The 22,871-nt window shown below is 46.5% G+C and overlaps 1 protein-coding gene and 1 long non-coding RNA gene across 9 annotated transcripts; one reads left to right on the top strand and one right to left on the bottom strand.

Moving 5' to 3' along the window:
- Positions 1-1,478: 1,478 nt before the first annotated feature.
- LOC310757860 lies at positions 1,479-17,404 on the bottom strand. 4 transcript variants are annotated; one of them, XR_014545502.1, is made up of 6 exons: positions 16,747-17,404; positions 15,922-16,237; positions 15,755-15,789; positions 11,449-12,426; positions 6,739-6,938; positions 1,479-1,745 (listed from the first exon to the last, which is right to left on the bottom strand). It is a non-coding gene; the product is annotated as an uncharacterized lncRNA (long non-coding RNA). The 4 variants fall into 4 exon arrangements; XR_014545504.1 differs by lacking the exon at positions 1,479-1,745 and adding an exon at positions 13,731-13,879 and having other exon boundaries at positions 3,178-7,271; positions 9,921-12,426; XR_014545503.1 differs by lacking the exon at positions 6,739-6,938.
- LOC310757754 (kelch repeat and BTB domain-containing protein 12-like) lies at positions 13,915-21,909 on the top strand. 5 transcript variants are annotated; one of them, XM_083603408.1, is made up of 5 exons: positions 13,915-13,933; positions 16,184-16,335; positions 16,721-16,799; positions 18,416-18,643; positions 20,251-21,909. In XM_083603408.1, exons 2-5 carry the CDS (start codon positions 16,251-16,253, stop codon positions 21,689-21,691), a joined length of 1,833 nt encoding a protein of 610 aa, XP_083459534.1. In that variant the 5' UTR covers positions 13,915-13,933; positions 16,184-16,250; the 3' UTR covers positions 21,692-21,909. The 5 variants fall into 5 exon arrangements, with proteins under 5 accessions (XP_083459534.1, XP_083459533.1, XP_083459531.1 ...); XM_083603407.1 differs by lacking the exon at positions 13,915-13,933 and adding an exon at positions 14,592-14,703; XM_083603405.1 differs by lacking the exon at positions 13,915-13,933 and adding an exon at positions 14,832-15,219.
- Positions 21,910-22,871: the final 962 nt, after the last annotated feature.

The raw sequence follows: 22,871 nt of genomic DNA, 5'->3' as shown, positions 1-22,871 counted from the left end.
AGGGGACGTCTGGCCATGGGCCAAATTAGGGCCAGCATGGCTCCAATTTTGACCCATGAGGCCATTTCCCCCAAAGCACGGCCACATTCCCCACACCTTACATTGTATGTGATGCCAGGTGTGAGAAAGGTAAGATACAGATAGTTCCCAGTAACTTCACCTCACAGTACAATTCAAAGTGTTAATTTTAACTTTCAAAGTTCAACATGCCTACACAGGAACCTGTATGTGCATTAAGAGGCCCTTCTCCAAATGCTTCTGTTGTCTGAGATGAAGCAAGGAGCAACCAATAGGCAAGGCCTTTCTAGGCCCAATCCTTGAGTCCAAGGAGCCATAGGATATTAGGTAGGAAAACAGGTTTGCAAGCAGAGAAGACTGTCCTTCCACCCTTGGAGCCCATTCCTCCTCCACTGTCAGAGCCAGTGCTGGATTTACGTATAAGCTAAACAAGCTTTAGCTTAGGGCCCCATTCTCTTGGGGTTCCCCAGAAAAATTAAAGGAAGAAAAAACCTGGATGTACATTTCCAAAATATAAGATAAGTTCAACAGTTACTTTGATAAAGTACATATTTTGCTATGTGCAAATGGCTTTAGATACCTATTAGGTTCATAAATTACCATATAGCATATATTCAACACAAAAAACGGCGACAATTTGTTGTTGACAAAGGACAACTGGACATATAAAGGGCCCCATTACCTTCAGTAGCTTAGAGCCTCATCAAACCTAAATCTGGCCCTGGTCAGAGCTCTAAAACAATACAAAAGTCACAGTAAAAAAAGATAAAATAAATAATATACTGTATTTCCCTCCCCCTTGTAGCCAGCCTAATAGCTATAATAGCTATAAGACAGGAGTGCCTGGCGTGCTCTGGTCCATGGGGTCACGAAGAGTCGGACATGACTAAATGACTAAACAACAACAAAAATAGCTATAGTGCCAAAAATGCATTTGCCATATTTATACAGCAACGTTAAAAGAATCGAATTTGATTTTACCATAAATACAAAGATGAAATACAAGGATACAAAAAAAGTAAAAGCTTAGAAAATGAAATTTTGTATGCAACCTGCACAATTTAGAAATTTCAGATTACATGCATTTGGAAGTGATGTAATACCTCAGTATTTCTGTGTAGCATTTAGCCCAGATTTTGTGACCAAATGGGGCTAGCTCCCTCATTCTGTCAATGCAAGGATTTCCATTTGCACAACAGAATGTCCCCCCTCTCCTCACATGCATCTTACCTAAATCTGCTCTTAGGGTTCCCTCAACTCTCTGGAACAGATTTGAAGAGGAACGTGGGCACACACAGCTGCACAACTGGAGATCCTTGCGCTGACAGAACAGGGGAGTTTGATATCGCATGAATAGGGAACCCCCCACCCCCACCCCATATAGGTGTTTTATCAACCCCCATCCAAAATATCACTGAAAATACAGAAGAGCTTTCAAAGATTCTCAAAAGCTGCAGAAAGAAGATCAAATAGAAATTGGCTGTTTACCATCTAATTCCACGTGCTTTAAAATGTACATGCTGACATTCTGGGTAACATTGTCATGGTCTTGTGTCTCCATTTATACTGATGTAGTAGGAGTGAAGCTGTACCAAACGGGAAGGCTGACATTTTAGGTCCCACCAATGATTCTCTCTGCAGAGGTGTGTGTGATCGCCTGGGCTGTTGAGTAGCCTTCCATTTCTGTCGCTACACCCACCTCCTTAGCCACATGATGTTGTGTCGATCTGGAGTAAATATCACATGTTATGGCAACAGCCTTAAAATATATCTGACAAATCACTTAATCATATTTCAAAATGTGGCATTATAAAAATAGTCTAGTGTTTTGTGGGTAGCAAGAGGAAGCTATTTATAGACGTTACGCTGTGTTCCTTCTAATTAAAAATCATCTTTCTCTAGCTGAAATCATGACATCAGGGCTAGGTAACCTGTATAGTTGGCTGTGACATGGGAGAGGGAAGCAACAAGGCCATGCTTCTTTTCCCCACTTGATTTGCATCAACGTTTTGCCTTCCATTTCCCAGATCCCTTAGATCAGACATAGACAACGTGGTGCCCACCAGGTGTTCTGGAACACAACTCCCATCATATCTGACCCTCAACCATGCTGGCTAGGGCTGATGGGAGTTGTGGTCCACATTTATTTATTTATTTATTTATTTATTTATTTGTTTGTTTGTTTGTTTGTTTGTTTGTTTGTTTGTTTATATGCATTTATATCACAACTTTTCTCTCCAAGCACCTCAAGGTGGCATAGGTAGTTCTCCATCCTCCTTACTTAATCCCCACAACTACCCTGTGAGGTAGATCAGGTTGAGAGGTAAGTGTCTAGTCCAAGGTCACCCAATGAGTTTTATGGCCAAGCGGGGATTTGAACCCTGGTCTCCTAGCCCTAGCCCCTAGCATAGATTATAAGCCTGCTGGTAATTACTGCTTATTTTTAAACATGGGTTTTATGGATTTATGTGCTGGTGCTTGACTTGTGAGCTATCAACACTCTCCCTACATAGTCCACATCAACCTGAAACTGGCTTTTGGATGCATGTACACCCGCTCGGTCCCTGCTCCTGCCAACCTAGCAGTTCGAAAGCACGAAGTGCAAGTAGATAAATAGGTACTGCTCCAGATGGAAGGTAAACAGTGTTTCCATGCGCTGCGCTGGTTTTGACAGAAGTGGCTTAGTCATGCTGGCCACATGACCCGGAAAAACTGTCTGTGGACAAACGTTAGGCTCCCTCGGCCAGTAAAGCGAGATGAGTGCCGCAACCCCAGAGTTATCCACGACTGAACCTAATGGTCAGGGGTCCCTTTACCTTTACCTGTACACCCACCATTATCCACAATGCAGTGCTATCCCGTGATTTCTTCAGAAATACTGCTGTTTGGTGTGTTTCCCCCTCAAACCAGCTTCAATCTGAATTGAAAGCTTAGGTCACATTCGTTTCACAGTTAACTTGAGGTGTGTCCATTTGAGACAGTCATTGCACATGTTTAGGTGACACCTTCATGAATAGTAGTTTGGGAGCATTGCAGAAACCAAACAGGTCATGTGCATTGGATCCCTGCCCTACCTCTGGTGTGTACAGCAACATCTAAATGGAACTTGGAATGCAGTATGTGTTGGAAGGTGACCTTGTTGTGTTTTAAGCGGCCTGACATTCCCTCCTCCTGCACTGTGGAAGAGAAGATGACACTGCAGTGGTAACTGTCCTCTAGTTCCTGGCATGTCACTTTAGAGCAAAACTGGAAGTTTTGAATGAATTCTCTGAAAAAGTATGATGAGTCATGGGAAGGAACTTTCTGCCAACTATCCAACTATCCAGGCAACGGGCCCTGAGTTATCCCTGCTCTGGTTCTTTTCTGTTGCACAGAAAAAAAATCAAGCAGGAGACCAGCATGGATTCAGCTGAGGGCACATCGTAGAGACTGCATGTGGTGAATAAGCCCTGTCCTTGGTTGCTACCTGTTTCCCAACCAACAGGAAATGCTGAACCAGCAGGAGACTATTCTTCCTTTGCATGCCTAACACTAGAGCTCGTCCTCCAAAATGATCCTATTTACTAGCGACATGTGGTCTTTCTTTCTTTCTTTCTTTCTTTCTTTCTTTCTTTCTTTCTTTCTCTTGAATCCTCCCTAAATGCTGTTGCTGAAAACTTTACTACAAAAATGGTCAGGGCTCAGTAACTTTTTTAAAAAAATGATATGCTGAAAAACACTAAAGAAGCCTGTCCTATCAGTAAATCAACAAATAAATATATGGTAGAGCCATGCATGAAGACAGGAGTGCCTGGCGTGCTCTGGTCCATGGGGTCACGAAGAGTCGGACACGACTAAACGACTAAACAATAACAACAACAGAGCCGTGCGCAGTTTAAAGCAAAGCCTGCCCAAGGGCTTTGATTTAGTTTACCAGCAACCACCATGGAATTGGCTTGTTCACATCACTTGCTTTCTCCCCCACTATGAGGAGCTACACTCCCATAGAACAAGTGTGCCTCTTTCCATTTGACAGATGTCCGAGGACATACTGTTAGAGCTTTTCTCACCCTCCATACCCCCCATAAGCCATGCCTAAATAAAGGCACAATAGAGGGTGCCAGAGAACTGCAACGGCTGCCACAGACCATTTCCAGGTGCAGGAGTGATCGGCATGTTAGGGAGTTTTTCCTAAGCGCAAAAGCTGTGTGACAGAGGAACTGACTGCAGCAGGAAGAGATGGTAGGCCCTCATTTGCTGGATGGCATTGAAACAGGCTGGATGCTCAGCTGCCAGAGATGCTGTAATTTGGGAGTGGGGAACCCATGGTCCTCAAAGCATTGTTGGACTCCAACTCACATCAGCCTCAGCCAGCATGGCCAGTGGATAGAAACGGTGGGAGTTGTAGTCCAACAACTTCTGGAGGACCACTGGTTTCCTACCCCTGCTGTGGCTGAATCCTGTATTGCAAGTCCTGCACTGAGAGAGGGGATGAATCAAATGAGTCCCTCTCAACTCGATGACTGGGAAGAAGCAGGTCAACTCCCACCCTTGTCAAATCATGCATTTTGTTTGATGAGGTGTCCATCTGAGGTGCCTGTGTACAATTGTGATACCTGCCACCAACTGCACACCAATAAACAAAGATACCTGCTTCCTGAATTGCCAAGCTCGTCAGTCAAAACATCAGAACACCTGCTAATCCACCCCAAGCAGAAGCTCAGGCATCAGGTGGATTTGCGGCAGGAACCTCCGGGTTCTAACAAGGAACTGGGCAAGGTGCAAGCAATGAAGGGTGATTATCTCTTGTTAACTTCTTGTTCTTTGACTCTAGCTCTCTTGCTTGAACTGTTCAGCTAAAGGGAAATGTAATGCGCTGAAGGTCCAGGACTGTTGCCTCTGCATCTGATGCTTCTCCGTGTGTTTCCTGTCTGCATCTTGTGTGTTTCTGTGCCTGCCTTGCTGCTGGATTCCCGAGCGCTGATTTATTCCCTCATCATGCCTAATCCCTCTGATTGTCTGAGAATACATCTTGAGGAAATCCAGGTTTAGGAACCCAGCTCATCACCAAACATCCAAATAGTGATGTGAGGAGGGCACAGTTTGAAGCAGAGAAGTGGCAGGCAGAAGGAGGGATACTCAAATCTTCATCCTGTTCACCACCCAGCTGGATTCAACACTGTCACTAGAGGCTCAGGTGGCCTTGGTGGTTAGCAATGCCCTTTTCCAGCTGGTCTGCCAGCTGTGGCCCCTTTTGGATAGGAATGGCTTGGCCACTGTACTCCATGCTCTGGTAACTTCCAGATTGGATTATTGCTTTGTGGAGCTGCCCTTCAAGATGACTTAGAAACTTCAATTAATCCAAAATGCAGCAGCCAGATTACTGGCTGGGGTTCCATTTAGATCCCATATAACTCATTTTAGACAGAGCTGTGCTGGCTGCCAGTTTGTTTCTGGGGCCCATTCAAGACGCTCACATTAGTGTTTAAAGCCCTGAATGACTCAAGCCGAAAATACCCGGAAGCTCACTTCCTTCCCTACAGACCCTCTTGAGGGCCCTCTTGGTAGTTCCACTGTAGCAATAAAAGCTTCACATGGCAGAAATTCTCCCTTTGATGTATGTGGATCCTGCACCTTCAAAGGGGATCTTGTATCTTTAAGGATCATGTAGAAAGGAGAACACTGCTCATGTGCAGCTTCTCTCATTTCTTGCTCCTGTTGCTTTTCTGTCTCTCACAGTGCTTTCAGAGAGCAAGAGCTGTTTCTGTAAACAGAATCTGCTTCTCTTTGTGAGGGAGCGACACTAGGCAGATCAGAAGTATTCTGCCCAAACGCCATCAAAAACTGGTCGTCCCGCTTTGATGCTTTCCTTAGGCATAACATAATCAGTGTACCTCAACACAAATCCTCACTCACCTTTCTGACATCTGATTTCCATGCAATCAGCAGGAGGATATGGAGAGGAAAGGTTCCCTTTCGACCTTTCAAATATCCACAGAACAAAAGCTCACACTAGGCCAGTCCTGATTGCTTTTCTGAGTCAGCGACACTGACTGATTGAGGCCTAGGCATTTCAATCCTTCAGAAAACAGCATTTTGCTACCCAGGCCCATTACAGTGGTACCTCAGGTTCAAACTTAATTTGTTCCAGAAGTCCGTTCTTAACTCGAAGCACTCTTAACCCAAGGCGCGCATTCCCTACATAGGCCTCCCGTGGCCCCGGAAGCGGATTGCGTTCGTATCCTGGGGCAAAGTTCGCAACCCGGAACATCTACTTCTGGGTTTGTGGAGTTTGTAACCTGAAGCGTTCGTAAGCAGGACTGTTCATAACCCGAGGTACCACTGTACACTGGATTAGCTGCCAGCAAGCACTGCCTACTCCATTGGACCTTTCAAGCACTAATGTAAGGTACCACCAGGGTCAAACAGGGGGACTCAGGGAACAGGCCCAGCTGACTTGCTCTCTACAACACCAAGCTAGCACACAACCTAAAGGAGCCACCACTGGTCCAACCTTTTCTGTGCTGGAGCACCACCCATACATTGGCCAGAGATGGTAAAGTAGTAGTAGTAGTAGTAGTAGTAGTAGTAGTAGTAACAGCAGCAGCAGCAACAACAACAACACTTTTATTACTTATACCCCACCCATCTGGCTGGGTTTCCCCAGCCACTCAGGGGTTCATCAGTTCAGCCAGCCCAGGTGACCTGAGGAGCTAGCTCTATATCATGGTTGCTCCAAACCTGGTTCCTTGTAACATGTCCCACTGAAGAGCCGTACAGATCCCCTTCATTCAGAGGGGGATACCATAACCAGAGCCTCCATCTACAGCTTGTCTTGGAGGTTGACCAAGGCCTGACACTCGGTCAAGAAGAACCTTGTCCCACATGAGAGCACCCAACGTTTGAGACGGTCATCACTGCCTCTCCTCCAGTGACTCTACCTGCAGACATCAGACAAGTGCCAAAAGGGGAGAGAGTCATTTCTATCGTACTCTGGCAACAGAACTCCATCCCAAAAAGAGATCCACATGTCACCTGCATTGTTAACTTTTGAGCATCAGGCAAGCCCGTCCTGTTCACTTGCATACTTTCCTCTTTGGAGGGATTTTCATTTGTTGCAGTGTTCTCACTCTGCCTTTATTAGTGTTTTAAATCATCGAATTATAGAGTTGTAGAGTTGGAAAGGATCACTGCAATGTAGGAATCCTGACCACATCCGTCCCTAGGTGGGTTCGAACCACCAAACCTCCAGTTAACAGCCAGATCCTCTGCAGCTCCTCCTCCCTGCTGCACCAAGGATTCCCTGCCCGAGCTGCTTCAGGTCGTGGCAGATGTTCTCCTGGAGACACCTAGTTTGGTTGTCCTAGGGGATTTTAACATCCATGCCGACACGACCTTACAAGGGGCCGCTCGGGACTTCGTGGAAAGCATGGCCTCCATGGGGCTGTCCCTGAATAAGTCTGGCCCAACCCATAGCCGCGGACATGCCTTGGACCTGGTGTTTACCTCTATGGATGTTGGTGATCTGACACTAAGTAAAAGCGAAACGAAAGAAGTGCCATGGTCAGATCACTTCCTGGTGCAACTGGACTTCTCTGCGACCCATCCCCTCTGCAGGAAGGTGGGACTGATTCGGATGGTCTGCCCCCGCCACTTAAAGGATCCAAATGGTTTCCAGAGAGTGGTAGGGGATGCTTTATCCCATGTTGATGGCCTTTCAGCTGATTCCCTGGTGGCCCGCTGGAATGTGGAGTTAACCAGGGCTATTGACTGTTTGGCTCTGAAGCGCCCTCTCCGATTGCATGGAGCCCGGAGAGCCCCGTGGTTTTCCACGGATCTGAGGGCAATGAAACAATCGTTGAGACGGCTAGAGCACCGGTGGCGGATAACTCATTCCGAATCTGACCGGACACAGGTTAGAGCTCAACGTCGAGCCTACCAAGTGGCGATAGCGACGGCAAAGAAGACTTTCTTCGCCGCCTCTATTGCATCTGCGGATAACAGCAGCAGGAGACTTTTTCAGGTGGTTCACAATTTAGCGGAACCACCTGCGACATCGGGGCCCAGTACGGGCCACATGATCTCCTGCAATTATTTTGCAAAGTTTTTTGCAGATAAAATCGCTCAGATTCGGGAAGAAGTAGACTCCACTGTGGGAGCAGGGCCAGGGCGGGAGAGTGCTAGAGTCCTGTCTCGTCAAGTTGTGTGGGATCAATTCCAATCTGTTACCTCCGAGGATGTGGACAGGCTGCTTGGACGAGTGAAGCCAACCACCTGTCTCCTGGATCCTTGCCCATCCTGGCTTATGAAAGCTAGCCGGGAAGGACTGGGCGATGGGCTTCGTGGGGTGGTGAATGCTTCCCTCCGTGAGGGAGCCTTCCCAGACCCGCTGAAAGAGGCGGTTATTAAACCACTTCTTAAAAAACCATCTTTAGATGTGGCCATGATGGCCAATTATCGCCCAGTCTCAAATCTTCCATTCTTGGGCAAGGTGATTGAGCGAGTGGTTGCTGAACAACTCCAGGCACGCCTGGAAGAAGTGAACCATTTGGATCCCTTCCAGTCGGGATTCAGGCCTCATCATGGGACTGAAACTGCCTTGGTCGCACTGGTTGATGATCTCCGGCGGGCTAGGGACAAAGGTGAGAGCTGTTTCCTAGTTCTGCTGGATCTCTCAGCGGTGTTTGATACCATCAACCATAACATCCTTCTGGACCGTCTTGAGGGGCTGGGAGCTGGGGGCACTGTCATACAGTGGTTCCGCTCCTTCCTCCTGGGCCGTGTTCAGAAAGTGGTGGTGGGGGATGAGTGTTCAGACCCCTGGGCTCTCACTTGTGGGGTGCCTCAGGGTTCTGTCCTCTCCCCCATGCTTTTCAACATTTACAGGCAGCCACTGGGAGAGATCATCAGGAGGTTTGGGCTGGGTGTTCATCAGTATGCAGATGATACCCAGCTCAACCTCTCTTTTAAATCAGAACCAGTGAAGGTCCTGTGTGAGTGTCTGGAAGCGGTTGGAGGATGGATGGCGGCTAACAGATTGAGGTTGAATCCTGACAAAACAGAAGTACTGTTTTTTGGGGACAGGAGGCGGGCAGGTGTGGAGGATTCCCTGGTCCTGAATGGGGTAACTGTGCCCCTGAAGGACCAGGTGCGCAGTCTGGGAGTCATTTTGGACTCACAGCTGTCCATGGAGGCACAGGTCAAATCTGTATCCAGGGCAGCTGTTTACCAGCTCCATCTGGTACATAGGTTGAGACCCTATCTGCCTGCAGACTGTCTCACCAGAGTGGTACATGCTCTGGTTATCTCCCGCTTGGACTACTGCAATGCGCTCTACGTGGGGCTACCTTTGAAGGTGACCCGGAAACTACAACTAATCCAGAATGCGGCAGCTAGACTGGTGACTGGGAGCAGCCGCCGAGACCATATAACACCGGTCTTGAAAGACCTACATTGGCTCCCAGTACATTTCCGAGCACAATTCAAAGTGTTGGTGCTGACCTTTAAAGCCCTAAACGGCCTCGGTCCAGTATATCTGAAGGATCCTCTCCTCCCCCATCGTTCTGCCCGGACACTGAGGTCCAGCTCCGAGGGCCTTCTGGCGGTTCCCTCACTGCGAGAGGCCAAGTTACAGGGAACCAGGCAGAGGGCCTTCTCGGGAGTGGCGCCCGCCCTGTGGAACGCCCTCCCATCAGATGTCAAAGCGATAAACATCTACCTGATATTCAGAAGACATCTGAAGGCAGCCCTGTTCAGGGAAGTTTTTAATATGTGACATTTTAGTGTATTTTTCATCTTTGTTGGAAGCCGCCCAGAGTGGCTGGGGAAACCCAGCCAGATGGGCGGGGTACAAATAATAAATTATTATTATTATTATTATTATTATTATTATTATTATTATTATTATTATTAGATGCACTGACCCATTGTGCCACTGGGGGCTCCTCATGTTACATTAAATGTTTTCCGGGCTGCTTTTTAAATTGTGGTAGTGGGAATTTTTTTAAAAATAACATTTAATTAAAAATGTTATTGGTTATTTTATTATGTTTTAATATTATGTGACTAGCCACTATGGATTCTGTTCTTAGGAGAAATGGAGCGTATGCACCGTTTTAAAGCGAATAGATACATATACCCCAGTGGGAAGATGCTGCTTAGTTGCACAGCTCCCATTTATTGCCTCTGTCCTGAATTGTGCCTCTGTCCTTCCCTTCCTAATATCAGGCTGAGGCTTCAGTCCCCACTTCAGTGGCTGCCAGGTCCTCTTAAAGAGCTGACATTTCCAATCCTGACATTTTCCACAGCTCCATCTGGGAATTAATGGCCGGATATTAACTGCGATGGGGCTGTTTATCATAATTAGTCTCATGAAGCTATTGAGCATTCAGCTTTCCCTTTTTCTTTTTTCTTTTTCTTTTTGCCTTAAATTTATCAGCTCTGAAGAAATAAATGCAGAATCTAGCAGAAGAGATGGCTGGTTTATTTATTGATTTATTTATTTTGATCTGTCAGGTTTCGTATTTAAAGTTTGCCAAAACTGAGCATCTCTTCCTAGAGATGATGCCAAGGTTGACCTGACTTGGGCACGTAATTGGAATTACTGGAGCCATTTGGTATTTTGCAGAGACATTTATAATTCTGACATTTTCTGTAATTCAGACCTCTCCCAATGCAAACTAAATACAGTTGTGACTGGCAGGGATTTATCAAACACTGCAAATATTATAGTGCTGTTTCACCTTTAGGTGTGTAGAAAGAAAAACTAGATCAAATGCAGATCCCCACATGGAAACTTTAGGATTGCTATTTATTTTATTACTATAATATTTATTGGGTAGAATTCACTGTAGTGCTAAGCAGGGAGGTACGAGCATGAGGAACAAGGTGTAATCATGCAACAAGACTTTCCCTCCCTTTCCTCTCCCCATAAATCTGTGTGGTGTAGTGGTTAAGAGAGGTAGTCTCGTAATCTGGTGAACCGGGTTTGCGTCTCCACTCCTCCACATGCAGCTGCTAGGTGACCTTGGGCTAGTCACACTTCTTGAAGTCTCTCAGCCCCACTCACCTCACAGAGTGTTTGTTGTGGGGGAGGAAGGGAAAGGAGAATGTTAGCCGCTTTGAGACTCAGACTCCTTAGGGTAGTGATAAAGCGGGATATCAAATCCAAACTTCTCCTCCTCCTCCTCTTCTTCTTTTTCTTCTTCTTCTTCAGTTTCCTTCAACCCTTCAGAGCAGCCCACTGTCTTTCAAGACAGATGGATGTCATCAACAATTCAGAGCAGCTTTAGGGGGCATGAGGGGGAGAGGGGGGAACGGTGCACAAGTGGACCTCATTCCACACATGCAACAACTTAGTTGAAACCCACCCAACCCAATGTGTTTATATACTGCTTTTTGTCACCAAGTCTGTATTTTTATTTCTTTAAAAAAAGAAAAGTATTTACTTACCTGAACTTGGAGATATTGTTTCTTATGGGCATGTTGAAATGTAGAACAAGGGAGCTCCCACTACTGATGAAAATCAAATATTTGTTTGTTCGACTGCATTTTGTATTTCCAAACTGCAGCGTAGGAGGAACGCCCCCCTACAAAAGAGAACTCAAATAATAAAAAGCAATGAAACATTAAAATGAAAAGCACATTAAATACAAAAAAGCAAAATATGTGTACACATTAAAAGAAAAGGAAAAAGAAACATTAAAAGGAAAGGGGGGGACTTATAAATTTATTTCCTACCACAATGATGATTATTCGTGTGATAATAAACCCAGACATAGTCATGCTTAGAGTAGACCTATTGAAATCAATGGGACTTAAATGATCCCTTTCTTTTAGTAACTCTAAGCATGGCTAAGCCTCGGTCCAACCTAATGGGTTGTATTCCACTATGTCATACTCAGAATAGACCCATTGAAATTCATGAACCTAAGCTAGTCATGTCGACTAACTTTGATGGGCAGCCACATGAAAATGGTGGGCAAAGCCAGAGACAAAACTGGGTGGAGCAAATATGCCTTTTACAGTAGACTACCTCGTACATACGCTCACACAGCCCATCCTCCACCCAACCTAGGGAGAGTCTAGAGGGCCAATAGGAAAGGTCTGAAGGGCCACATGGGGCTCCTGAGACTAAGGTTTCTCTCCCCCTGCACCCCGCAGGATAGGTTTGCAAACCGGGAAACAAACAAGATGCAGAAGGACACTTGAGTTCCTCTGATGTGCTGCTAATATAGCCATAGACTTATTTTATTCGAGTTCTGCTGGCCCCTAAAGTTGTTCAGAAGCCTCCTTCTCCTTGCCGCTCCAGTCCTTCCCCCATGCAGAGCTCTGCTGGTGTCCTCCTGCTTTCATTCTCCACGATTCTGTTCCACCCTTGTTTTTCTAGCCCAATCGGAGATTATCCAAAGCTCTCCATCCAGATGTTTACTAGGTAAACATAAAAGATTTTGTGTTTACATATTACCTATTAACATTCCTCTGCTGATGTGAAGGTAGTAATTATGGAGCCAGATGGGGACGTGCACACAGTCTTTGACACCAAGCCTGCACACTGCTGGGTGGCATTTTTTAACGAGATGCCAACCACCAGCAGGAAGATCAGGAAAGCTGACTGCAATTAAAAACTGAATTTCTAAATCTACCGCATGGCTTATTCCAGGTGAAGACTAAGTGTTTTGGGCTGCAGCATTTGACATAATGTACATGGGATGCGCTCCAAGCTAATGTGCTCAAACCTGAAATTCCCCCTTGTTACAACATGATGGCAATAATACAATAATTATATGCCATCACCTGTGCGGATAATGCAAAGATGCTGTGCCCATTCCTAATTCACATGACAGCATTCCAGGTAGGGACTGTAATGTTTGAAATCCTCTTACTACGTGGATGACCCTGACTTTGTGTGGATGGTCTTAAAACCAACACTGCCTGTTCCAAGGGGCTGATGGCGCAGAGTTGCCCCATGTGCTTTGGAACTGTCCATATGGTAAATAAATATTATTACAACCCATGTGACTTAGCTACATAGAAGCATTTTGAGCGGCTACCACATAATAGAGTGCAATGTTTTAGTTAGATTTAACCCCCTAAATGCCAGTAAGGATATTTTTTCTGTGACACGAGGGAACTTCATCTTGCCTACCAGAGGGGCCAGTGGCATGAGGCAGTGCTTTATATTAAAAAATCTAAATAAAGGTAAAGGGACCCCTGACCATTAGGTCCAGTCGTGGACGACTCTGGGGTTGCGGCGCTCATCTCGCTTTATTGGCCGAGGGAGCCGGCGTACAGCTTCCAGGTCATGTGGCCAGCATGACTAAGCCACTTCTGGCGAACCAGAGCAGTGCATGGAAATGCCATTTACCTTCCCGCCAGAGTGGTACATATTTATCTACTTGCACTGGTGTGCTTTCGAACTGCTAGGTTGGCAGGAGCAGGGACCGAGCAACGGCAGCTCACCCCGTCGCGGGGATTCGAACCGCCAACCTTCTGATTGGCAAGTCCTAGGCTCTGTGGCCCACAGAGCCACCTGCGTCCCTAAAAAAAATCTAATAGAAGTTAATTAAATGATCAACAGTAACAGGAGACCTCCGGGTATAGGGTGGTATATAAATTTGATAAATAATAATAAAAGTGAATAAATAGCATTAAATGGAGACAAGCAGAGCAGACAACACTAATCTGAACAAAACTCCCATTGCGGACATACAGTTGGGCAATTTCCTACTCACCAGGCCCATTGGCAGACCAGCTCTGCATTACGAAGATGTCTGCAAATGTGACGTGAAGGCTGGCAACATCAACCCCACCGTGTGGGAATCCCTTGCAGACTGCAGCGCCTGAAGACAGACCGTAGCAGTGACCAGAGGAGGAATGATTGCTGGGAGGAGCACAGAAAGAAGAAACACCTTGGTACACCTGCAACAGCACCGTGGTATGCCTTCGTCTGCCCAACTGCAATAAAGCATCTCTCTCCTGTATTGGTCTCTATAGCCACAACAGGCGCTGTAACCTTCCATAGGCGCACTCCTCCATTGTCTCCCAATACAGACACAGATGCCAACAAACGTTTCCGTATGGTGTGTCACAGTGGCCTCCAGGTGAGCCCTAAAGTACCAAGGTATCTTGTCCCCTACAGTAGGGGATACAGCTTTATGTACACACCTGCCTATGCTTACCCATTGCAAGTGTAAGTAGCTGGAGGCTGCAATCTAAGGTTGCTGGTACCAGTGGCGTAGCGTGGGGGGTGCAGGGGGGGCCAGCCGCACCGGGCGCAACATCTGGGGGTTAGGGTTAGGGGGCGCAAATCCACGGGTTAGGGGGCGCAAATTACTTGCCTTGCCCCAGGTGCTGACAACCCACGCTACGCCACTGGCTGGTACAATAAGTAGATACTCCATATTTAAAAGGATGAGTCCCTTAACGCAGGGCCATCCTCAAAGAATTTTGACTCAGCATAGAAGCCACCCATTTGCCCCACTCCTTTTAAAAAGCCACCCACCCATTAGCTCTTTTTGTTTCCAATGTCCATTGTTAACAGCTTGGCAACCCACCCTCAGGTACTCCACTGGATGGCAACTGACCCATCATGTGGCTATTAGTACATCATCTCTGAGCTCTGCAGCTATCAAATGTTTCTTCTTTCAGAACGCAGCAGCTGCATGATTTCTTTGACTTTTAAAAATCTGACCTCCACTTGTAAAGGTAAAACTTTTGAAAGAAGAAATTATTTCCTCTGCACCTACCAGCCCAGCCAATGGCTTTTAAAATATGCCTTGTTGGTCTCCCATATGCAAATAAGAAATGGGAATGGTAAAAGATTAACAGCTCATTGGCTGCTGCCTGTCTGTGTCAAGGCTTGTAGTCATAATGGGTGGTCTGGCTATACTTAGGGATTTAGAGTTGTTCTTGTGCTCTGCAATTCACACTTCTGGCACAATGGCCTAAATATCTGGGTTTCACCAAATGGCCAGCAACCAAAACCAGAACAACAGCCCTCTTCTTTATATGTGAAACCACCTCATACTATGTGCTGAGACCCATGTTGAGTAGCACTGGGATTGCATTTCTTCCAGGTTTTTTGGGACTGCTTCTCCACCAGGATTTGTTCCAGGCCCTATAATAACCCAAAGTGGTTCTCAACCAACTAATCCCTGTCTCAGGTACAGGCACCATCTCGAAACCAGTTCTTGGTAGCAACCAGATGGACTGGAGACCCTTGTGAGCATCATTTGGGAACAAAAGGGTTAGGAAGATACAGGATACGGGAATCTCTCAGTGGTGTGGAACCAGTAGCCCTCCGGATGTTGTTGGACTCCACTTCCCATCAGTCCTAGCCAGCGTGAGAGGGAAGCTGTAATCCAGCAACACCTAAAGGGCCCCTGGTTCCCCACCCTTGCTGTAAGTCATTGAAGTGTTCCAGGGCAACAGATACTCCATCTTTCATAGAACATAGAAGTCTGTCTTATACTATTTGTCCACCTAGCTCGGTATTGTCTGCTCAGACTAGCTACAGCTGTCTAGGGTTTCAGGAAGGAATCTTTCCCACTGCCTGCTTCCCATTTTAATTTTTAAATGGAGACGCTGGGGATTGACACTGGACATTTGGCATGCCAAGCATGTGCTCTGCCACTGAGTTATGCTCTCCCCCCTCTCTTAAGCTCAAGGCCAGGGGAAGGTTGACTATTCAAGAGGTAGCAAAGAAGGAAAACATTATTCCTAAGTACCTGATCCAGGGAACATTATTCCTAAGTACCTGTGAGGAGAAGACACTACACAATCAATGGAGATCTGAAAAAGAGGGATAGGATTAGGCAGTGCTTTTTTCTGGAGGGGGGGACATATACCCCTAAACATTTTGTGAATCTAAGTTTGGCCTCATTGAGGGGCAGTATTTCAATATGAGTAGGAAAATGAGAGTACCCCAAAGTGATTATGGACATGGCCATGTAATTCAGAACTGCAACATGAGACTACAGTTTTTTTGTTTGTTTTTTAAAGTCCTCCAGGTTTCCAGTGTATTATATAACAATGGGTTTCAGGACAGCAGAGTATCTTTGGCCTGATGGTGGTATGTCCTGGAGCTCCACATCATCAGTATTCTAACTCCCATGAGGCTAACTCCCATGAGTATTCTAGCTCCCAACATCTCATTGCCAATTGGAGGCTCTCTCTTCTTCCCTAGAAATGACTGGTTGGTGAGTCTCGGAGGAGTCCTTCTTTCTGGAGATTCTTGAACCTGCCGATGGATTATGGATACCAAAAAGGAACAGGATAGCAGTGGAATGGATGACATAAGCTTGAGTTCTACCTCTTTGGGATGTTACACAATTCAGGGTAAGTTTACTGCAGAATATAGAAATACACAGTCTACTTCCCCCCCTTATCTTCCCTTGACAAATGCCTGGATTTATGTCTTGAATGTAGATGTTCAGCTCCGTATCGTATCGATGACCCTTCATCGTAGCAAAACAGAGCTGAAACAGAACCCAACGAGTTTCTAGCAGGACTAAGAAATTTCCATAACTGAACATGACCAGAATAGTGCCTTCATATGCTCTTAAACCAGAAGCATTGCTAGAAACAGGAGGTTCAACATCAACCCCCCAATTCTCTGTGCTTGTCTTACACGACCAGTTGGATAGGTCTACCTCTTGTTGCCCTTCTTGTTTCTGGTCAGGATCTAACACACCAACTTGGTTTTGCCTCCCCTTCCTCACAGGCTTAAAACAGCTCTATGAGGCCCACCAGCTCTGTGATGCCACCCTGATGGCCGAAGGAAGGATTTTCTCCTGTCACAGGTGAGTTCCTGGATTTTGCTGGTCTCCAGCCTGCTAGTGACTATTGGCCTGATGAAGCAGCTCATGTTATCCATAGCCAGCAAAGCAGATGCTTTGCCTAGGGAGGTGAAATTGCCTAGGCAAGTGCAGAGTATGAACATCAGCACTGAGATGCTCCAGCTCTATGGGAGCAACACAGCCTCTGACACAAGAGTGTAATAATCTTTGTCACAATGCATCCTGCCAGATCACTGCCATTCCAAATAAGCCAATGGCTCAGGTTCTTGTGCTAGTCATATGCCTCTAAAAGCTTACATTTGCAATTCACGTCTGATAGGTGCTCATTTAATGGGGTGGGAATGAGGGAAGATTAGCAGAAATCCCATTCATGGAGAGGTTTATACAAATTAAGGTTTATCATTTAGATTTATAAAGATTTATTGAATTATGTAAGGTGTAGAGGAAGTGGATAGAAAATCTGTTCCCCTCCTCTAGAATTGTGGGAGTGTCAGTCTCCCAATTAAAGTGTTTGGTAGGAGATTCAGGACAGACAAAACAAAGTACTTTTTTAACACAACACACAACTGATTTATGGATTTCATTGTCATCCAGTCTGATGAGGGTCACCAGATCGGGCAAATTCATGGAGGTTTCAATGGTCATTGGCCGTGATAACTAAATCAAACCTTCACCTTCAGAGACATTGAGTACCATTTGTTGCAGACAACTGGGAGAGCGCTATTTCCTTCAGATCCAATAAAATAAAATAAAATGGATTTCTGAAAGTATCTAAATGGGGGAAAGATTTGGTGTGTATTGGGGGAGGGGTTTGCTCTCCTGCAAATTAAATTTTGTACACCAGGATTCTAGAACCATTCTTGCCATGCTAATTATGCATATAGTTTATGAAGGAAACTTCCCAAAATGTAATTGGCCACCTGCAGTTTGAAGTGATACAGTCCATTCTGCTGCTTGTGCAGACTAGGCCTTACAGTGCCCAGGGCCGGATCACCCATAAGGCAAAGTGAGACAACTGCCTCAGGCAGCAGGATCCACAGGGGCAGCAGATCTGGCCTCCAAGAAAGGGATCATTCACGGCTGCAGCACGCTCCTTGGAGGCTAGATCTGCTGCCTCCCTGACAGCCCTCCCCATGCCACCTCTGCAGTGGCCTTTATTCACACCCTGTTCTTGATGTACAACTTCACATCACCCTTTCTTCCCTGGGGGGGCCGGCAATTTTGTAGTTCGCCTCAGGTGACAAAATGTCTTGAGCCGTTCTGGCAGTGGCCATCACATGGGCTGATACTGGCCTGCTTACAGGCTGCTGACTCTTTTTTAAGGGGATGAAGGTTCTGTGTCTTTAACAGCTGGACTAGCAAACCTGCTACAGGAATGAAAGCACAGAGAGCAAATCAACTGAGCGCAGCAGCAGTACATGGAAGAAGAGGAATTTTCCCAAGTAAGGGATGACTGAGATAGTGAACATGCGTGTCCTTAGAATTGTTTTATCCTGAGTGGCAGAAATATATTCCTGTTTTGAAGGATCATGTAACCCCAGAAGCTTAGCATTTTTATACATAACATAAGGCTGACTTTTTTTTTATTGACGTAGTTGCTTTGCTGCCTCTCTTTGTAGGGCAGTGTTGGCCGCATTCAGCCCTTACTTCCGGGCCATGTTCACCAGGCCCTTTAGAGAATGCTGGGAAAGGCAAGTTGTGTTCGAAGACATGGCCTCTTCTGTTCTTCAAAGAATTCTAGATTATCTCTACACTGGAGAGTTGTTGCTTACACCAGAGACTGCTCAGGATCTCTTCACAGCTGCCAATAGGCTTGTCATCCGCCCACTGCAGGAGATTATTGGCAGGTAAACAGATCCTGTTTTGGAGCTGGCGTAGCGTGGGGGGTGCAGGGGGGGCGGGCCGCACCGGGCGCAACATCTGGGGTTAGGGCAAATCCACGGGTTAGGGGGCGCAAATCCACGGGTTAGGGGGCGCAAATCCACGGGTTAGGGGGCGCAAATTACTTGCCTTGTCCCGGGTGCTGACAACCCACGCTACGCCACTGGCTGGGACTGGGGATCCTTGGGTCAGTGGGTGGAAGCCTTAAGAGATACAGTATGGAGGCACAATCTAGAGTTGAGCTGAAATTTCTCACAAGACATTTTTCTGATAATATATCTGAGGCTTTTCACTGAATATTCCCAACTTTCTTTGGGGGGAGGCAGCTATTATTTCTCCCCTGCCCCACAATGACCTGAATATAAACACAGACAATGCCCTTGAATGACACTAGGTCTAAAGCATTGCTTGGGGTGGGAAATAGTGCCCAGTGCAGTGGCTGCTGCTGCTTCTTGCAGCAGCAAGCAGTGGCATTGGGGAGGAACCCAGCACCAGCGTCTGGGGAAATGTAAGTTGTCTGAGCTTATGTCAAAAGCGAGTTTGAGTTTTCATTCATTAAAATGACAGACATCTGTACCTTGACCTTTGCCTAGTTTGTCAAAGAAATCAAGGACTGTGTTCACTTGGGCCCCAGACAACACAGACGTATTGGCTGGCAAGCTAAACAAGAATGGAAAATTTACTGGTTCACACAGTGCTGTCGTAATTCTGGGGGGTTCACAGAGGATATCAATCTCCAAAAATTCCACCACATTACCCATTAACCAAAATGAAATTAATTTAAAGACAATAATTGGTGAACTCCAGCTGTCCCACAGCAGTTTACTAACAGCTGAGCGCCTTGTTGTAATGTTCAACTGGGCCCTCAGCAGCAAGTAAACTGCTATGGGACAGTTGGAGTTCCACAATTACTGCCTTTAAATTAATTTCACTTTGTAACTGAGGGAATTTTCCTGGAGGAAAGAGAGATCAGGAAAAATGAAAGATGGGATGCATGCAGATCCTTCCTATTGCCTATACTCCAAACTTCACACTGACACAAGTGCTATTTAACATGGAAGGGCTTATTTGTAGCTCACAATTACTATTGCAAATCACATATATTTTGGCTGCACCATTTCTCCATATCCACAACTCATTCCCTCTGGCTATCCCATTTTGTTCCATTCATTCAGGTGTCCGACATTTCCCTTACTGTGGCTTGTTTCAGCTTTCCTCCTCCAAAGTCCTGACCTGTTACCTTCCAATGCATTTTCCCCATCCTTTAAAGTGATCCCTTTCCTCCTGAGCCTGGAGAAAAGATGCAACAAACAATTCTAGCTCCACTTGAAGCATCTTGCTTTTGAGCGGGTTGCCAGCAAAATATAAAAAATGAATGTTTTTCAGACACCTTGGCAAACTTATTTTAACCGGCATGTGTTGGTCTCTGGCGGTGGGATAACAGGTCAGAATGCCAGTGGGCATGCCAGTCCCTTTGCTGCTGAGCGCGAAAAGCTGTCTCTTTCACCATCTGGAGAGTGAAATTCCCCTGCAGTTCCCCACTGATCCATATTTAATTTCTTTCTCTCACCAGATTCCTTGCTGACAGCATTTCTATGGACAGCTGCCTGGGGATTTATGCTTTGGCATATGCTCACAACCACCAAGCGTTGCTTCGTGTGGCCACACGCCACATCACCATTAACTTTGAACCTCTTTCTCAACACGAGGCCTTTCCAGGCTTGGATCCCAGCACGGTGATCAGCATTGTCTCCTCAGACAAACTCCTGGTGTCTTCTGAGCTGATCGTCTACCATGCTGTGCAGCGCTGGGTGAGGTCTCAACCAGCCGAGCATCTCTCACTGATCAAGAAGCTGCTGAAACAAGTCCGCCTCCCACTTCTTACATCCGAGGAGATCACGGTAGTCCAGAAGGACATAATCGAAGAATATGGACATGCTCACCTGCAGTGGGAGCAGCTGGACGGAGAAGGGAGGTTGCGGAAGAGCGGGGGTCTCAGGCACGGCATGTACGATGACTGGATTGTGAGCTTGGGCCTTTTTGTAAGCAACATGCAGGGAGGCGTAGTTGAACGTCTGAAAACTCACTTCCTGGGATTCAGCCTGCAGACAGAAAGCTGGGAGGAGATACCACCCCTGATGTATCTAGATTCCTCTGGCTTCTTGTCTGTGGGGCACAAGCTCTATGTCTCTGGGGGACAAAGGCTTAATGGCTCCATCTTAGGCAATCTGCACGAGTTTGATGCTCTTACCGGCCAGTGGATGCAGCTGCCATCCATGTCCACCCCTCGGCGAGAACATGGCTTCCTAGCATGTAAGCAGAAGCTGTATGCTTTGGGGGGTCGGAGTGGCCGAAGTGTGCTTGATTCTGCAGAAAGCTTTGACCTAGTGCAGAAGTCCTGGTCTCCCATTGCCAACTTGCCATTTGCAGTGAGTCATTTTGCCTCTGCCACATTGAAAAACAAGCTCTACCTGATTGGAGGGTTCTCTCACACAAGGGCAAGCGGCCTTGCTCACAGGGGCATTCTGATTTATGAAACAGGTTCCGACGTGTGGAATCAGGTGCCTCTGGCTTTTCAGTGCTACAAATCCACAGCTGTGACCATGGACAATGGGATCTTCGTCATCGGCGGGCTTGTTGAGGAGAGCAGCCGGCGCGAGACACCCGGCACGGTAATCAGGGCCCTGATCTCTGGCACCCACAAGTGTTTCTTCCTCAGCAAGGATGGCACTGTGAGCTACGACGTTGCCATCCCAGAACTTCCTATCCTGGTCTTGCCACCTTGTGCGGTGCAGTGGCAGAGAAGAATCCACGTGCTGGTGGGGAATACAATATACCAGTGGAAGCCCGGAGAGCCCAGCTGGACCAGGAGTCGAAAAACTGCTCCCAACACAAGAGTAACATTCTTAACTGTAGTTAATGGAGTAACACTGAGGGTCCCAAAGAAAAATCTGCAGCCCCTTTTACGAGAAGCCTCTGCAGCCTTGACAGCGGTTTGGGTGGCTGATAATTAGCAGCCAATTGACACTTTCCCAAACCTGGCTACCTTGGCGTCACCTAAATGCAGGATTCCATCGGGCATCTTAAGCTTCTCCCTTTAATATCGACAGTACCGATGCCTTCAGCAGAATACAGTCACATGGGTTCCTCCTCATTGCACTTGAGACAGGGTGCCTATGGCTCAGCCAAGGGGGCTGGCTGCTGAATAAACTCCATTCCAGCTTCCAACTTACGTTACTTATCATAGAATTGTTCTGAGTACCATACGGTATGAGGGAAAAGATCAGAAGCTTCTAGGTCAGGGGTCAGCAAACTTTTTCAGCAGGGGGCCAGTCCACTGTCCCTCAGACCTTGGGGGGGGCGGACTATATTTTGAAAAAAAATATGAACAAATTCCTATGCCCTACAAATAACCTTTTCAAATAAAATAACACATTCTACTCAGGTAAAAACACCAGGCAGGAACCACAAAAAACGCAGAGGTGCGTTTTAAATAAAAGGGCACATTCTACTCATGTAAAAACATGCTGATTCTCAGAACATCCATGGGCCAGACTGAGGAGGCGATTGGGCCGGATCCAGCCCCCGGGCCTTAGTTTGCCTACCCATGTTCTAGGTCTACCTCCACTGTCAGCGGCATTAGGCCTCTGCATCCTAGTTTCTGGGAATTGCAGGAGGGGAAAATGGTGTTGCACTTGAACCCAGCACACAGGCTTCCCAGGGGCTTTAGGGCGGCCACTGTGAGAACAGGATGCTGGACTAGATGGGCCATTGGACTAGGTGGAAAAAAGAAAGATTTTCTGTCTTTGGCTCAAAGCAAAAGTCCCCTTATTTCCTTCAGATTTCAAAGCCATGTTCAACTCTGCGCTGTACTGCAAGGAGGAACTGGAAGAGAAATAGGGGCACACTTTAACTGCTAATCAAATAATTAAGATTGGTTGGTTGCCTAACACAAGTCAATCTCTAGTAGAGATGTAAAGGCCCGGGAGTAGTGGGGTGGGGGAACAAAGCCAAAATAATGAAGAAGAAAAAACCCTGGAACCCCCTCCAAAAAAGTTATTCTGGTTTGCCCCCCCCCAACCTTCAGGTCTTTAGTCAACTTACAATCAAGTTTAAACACATTAAAAAATTGTGAAAAACAAAGGCCATCAAATTTTTAACAAGAGGTCAATGTATTAAACATAAAGCAACACC

Source organism: Podarcis filfolensis, assembly GCF_964270895.1.
Source record: "Podarcis filfolensis genome assembly, chromosome: 2".
Lineage (NCBI taxonomy): Eukaryota > Metazoa > Chordata > Lepidosauria > Squamata > Lacertidae > Podarcis > Podarcis filfolensis.
The sequence above is the reverse complement of the archived record's forward strand: the minus strand, read 5'-3'. Positions and strand labels throughout refer to the sequence as shown.

Excerpts from the sequence above, each read along its gene's own strand:
- LOC310757754 (XM_083603408.1), top strand. The coding sequence starts at position 16,251 with ATGGATACCAAAAAGGAACAGGATAGCAGTGGAATGGATGACATAAGC. Across the intron at positions 16,336-16,720 it reads GGGATGTTACACAATTCAGG|GCTTAAAACAGCTCTATGAG; the intron begins GTAAGTTTACTG and ends CCTTCCTCACAG. Across the intron at positions 18,644-20,250 it reads CTGCAGGAGATTATTGGCAG|ATTCCTTGCTGACAGCATTT; the intron begins GTAAACAGATCC and ends TTCTCTCACCAG.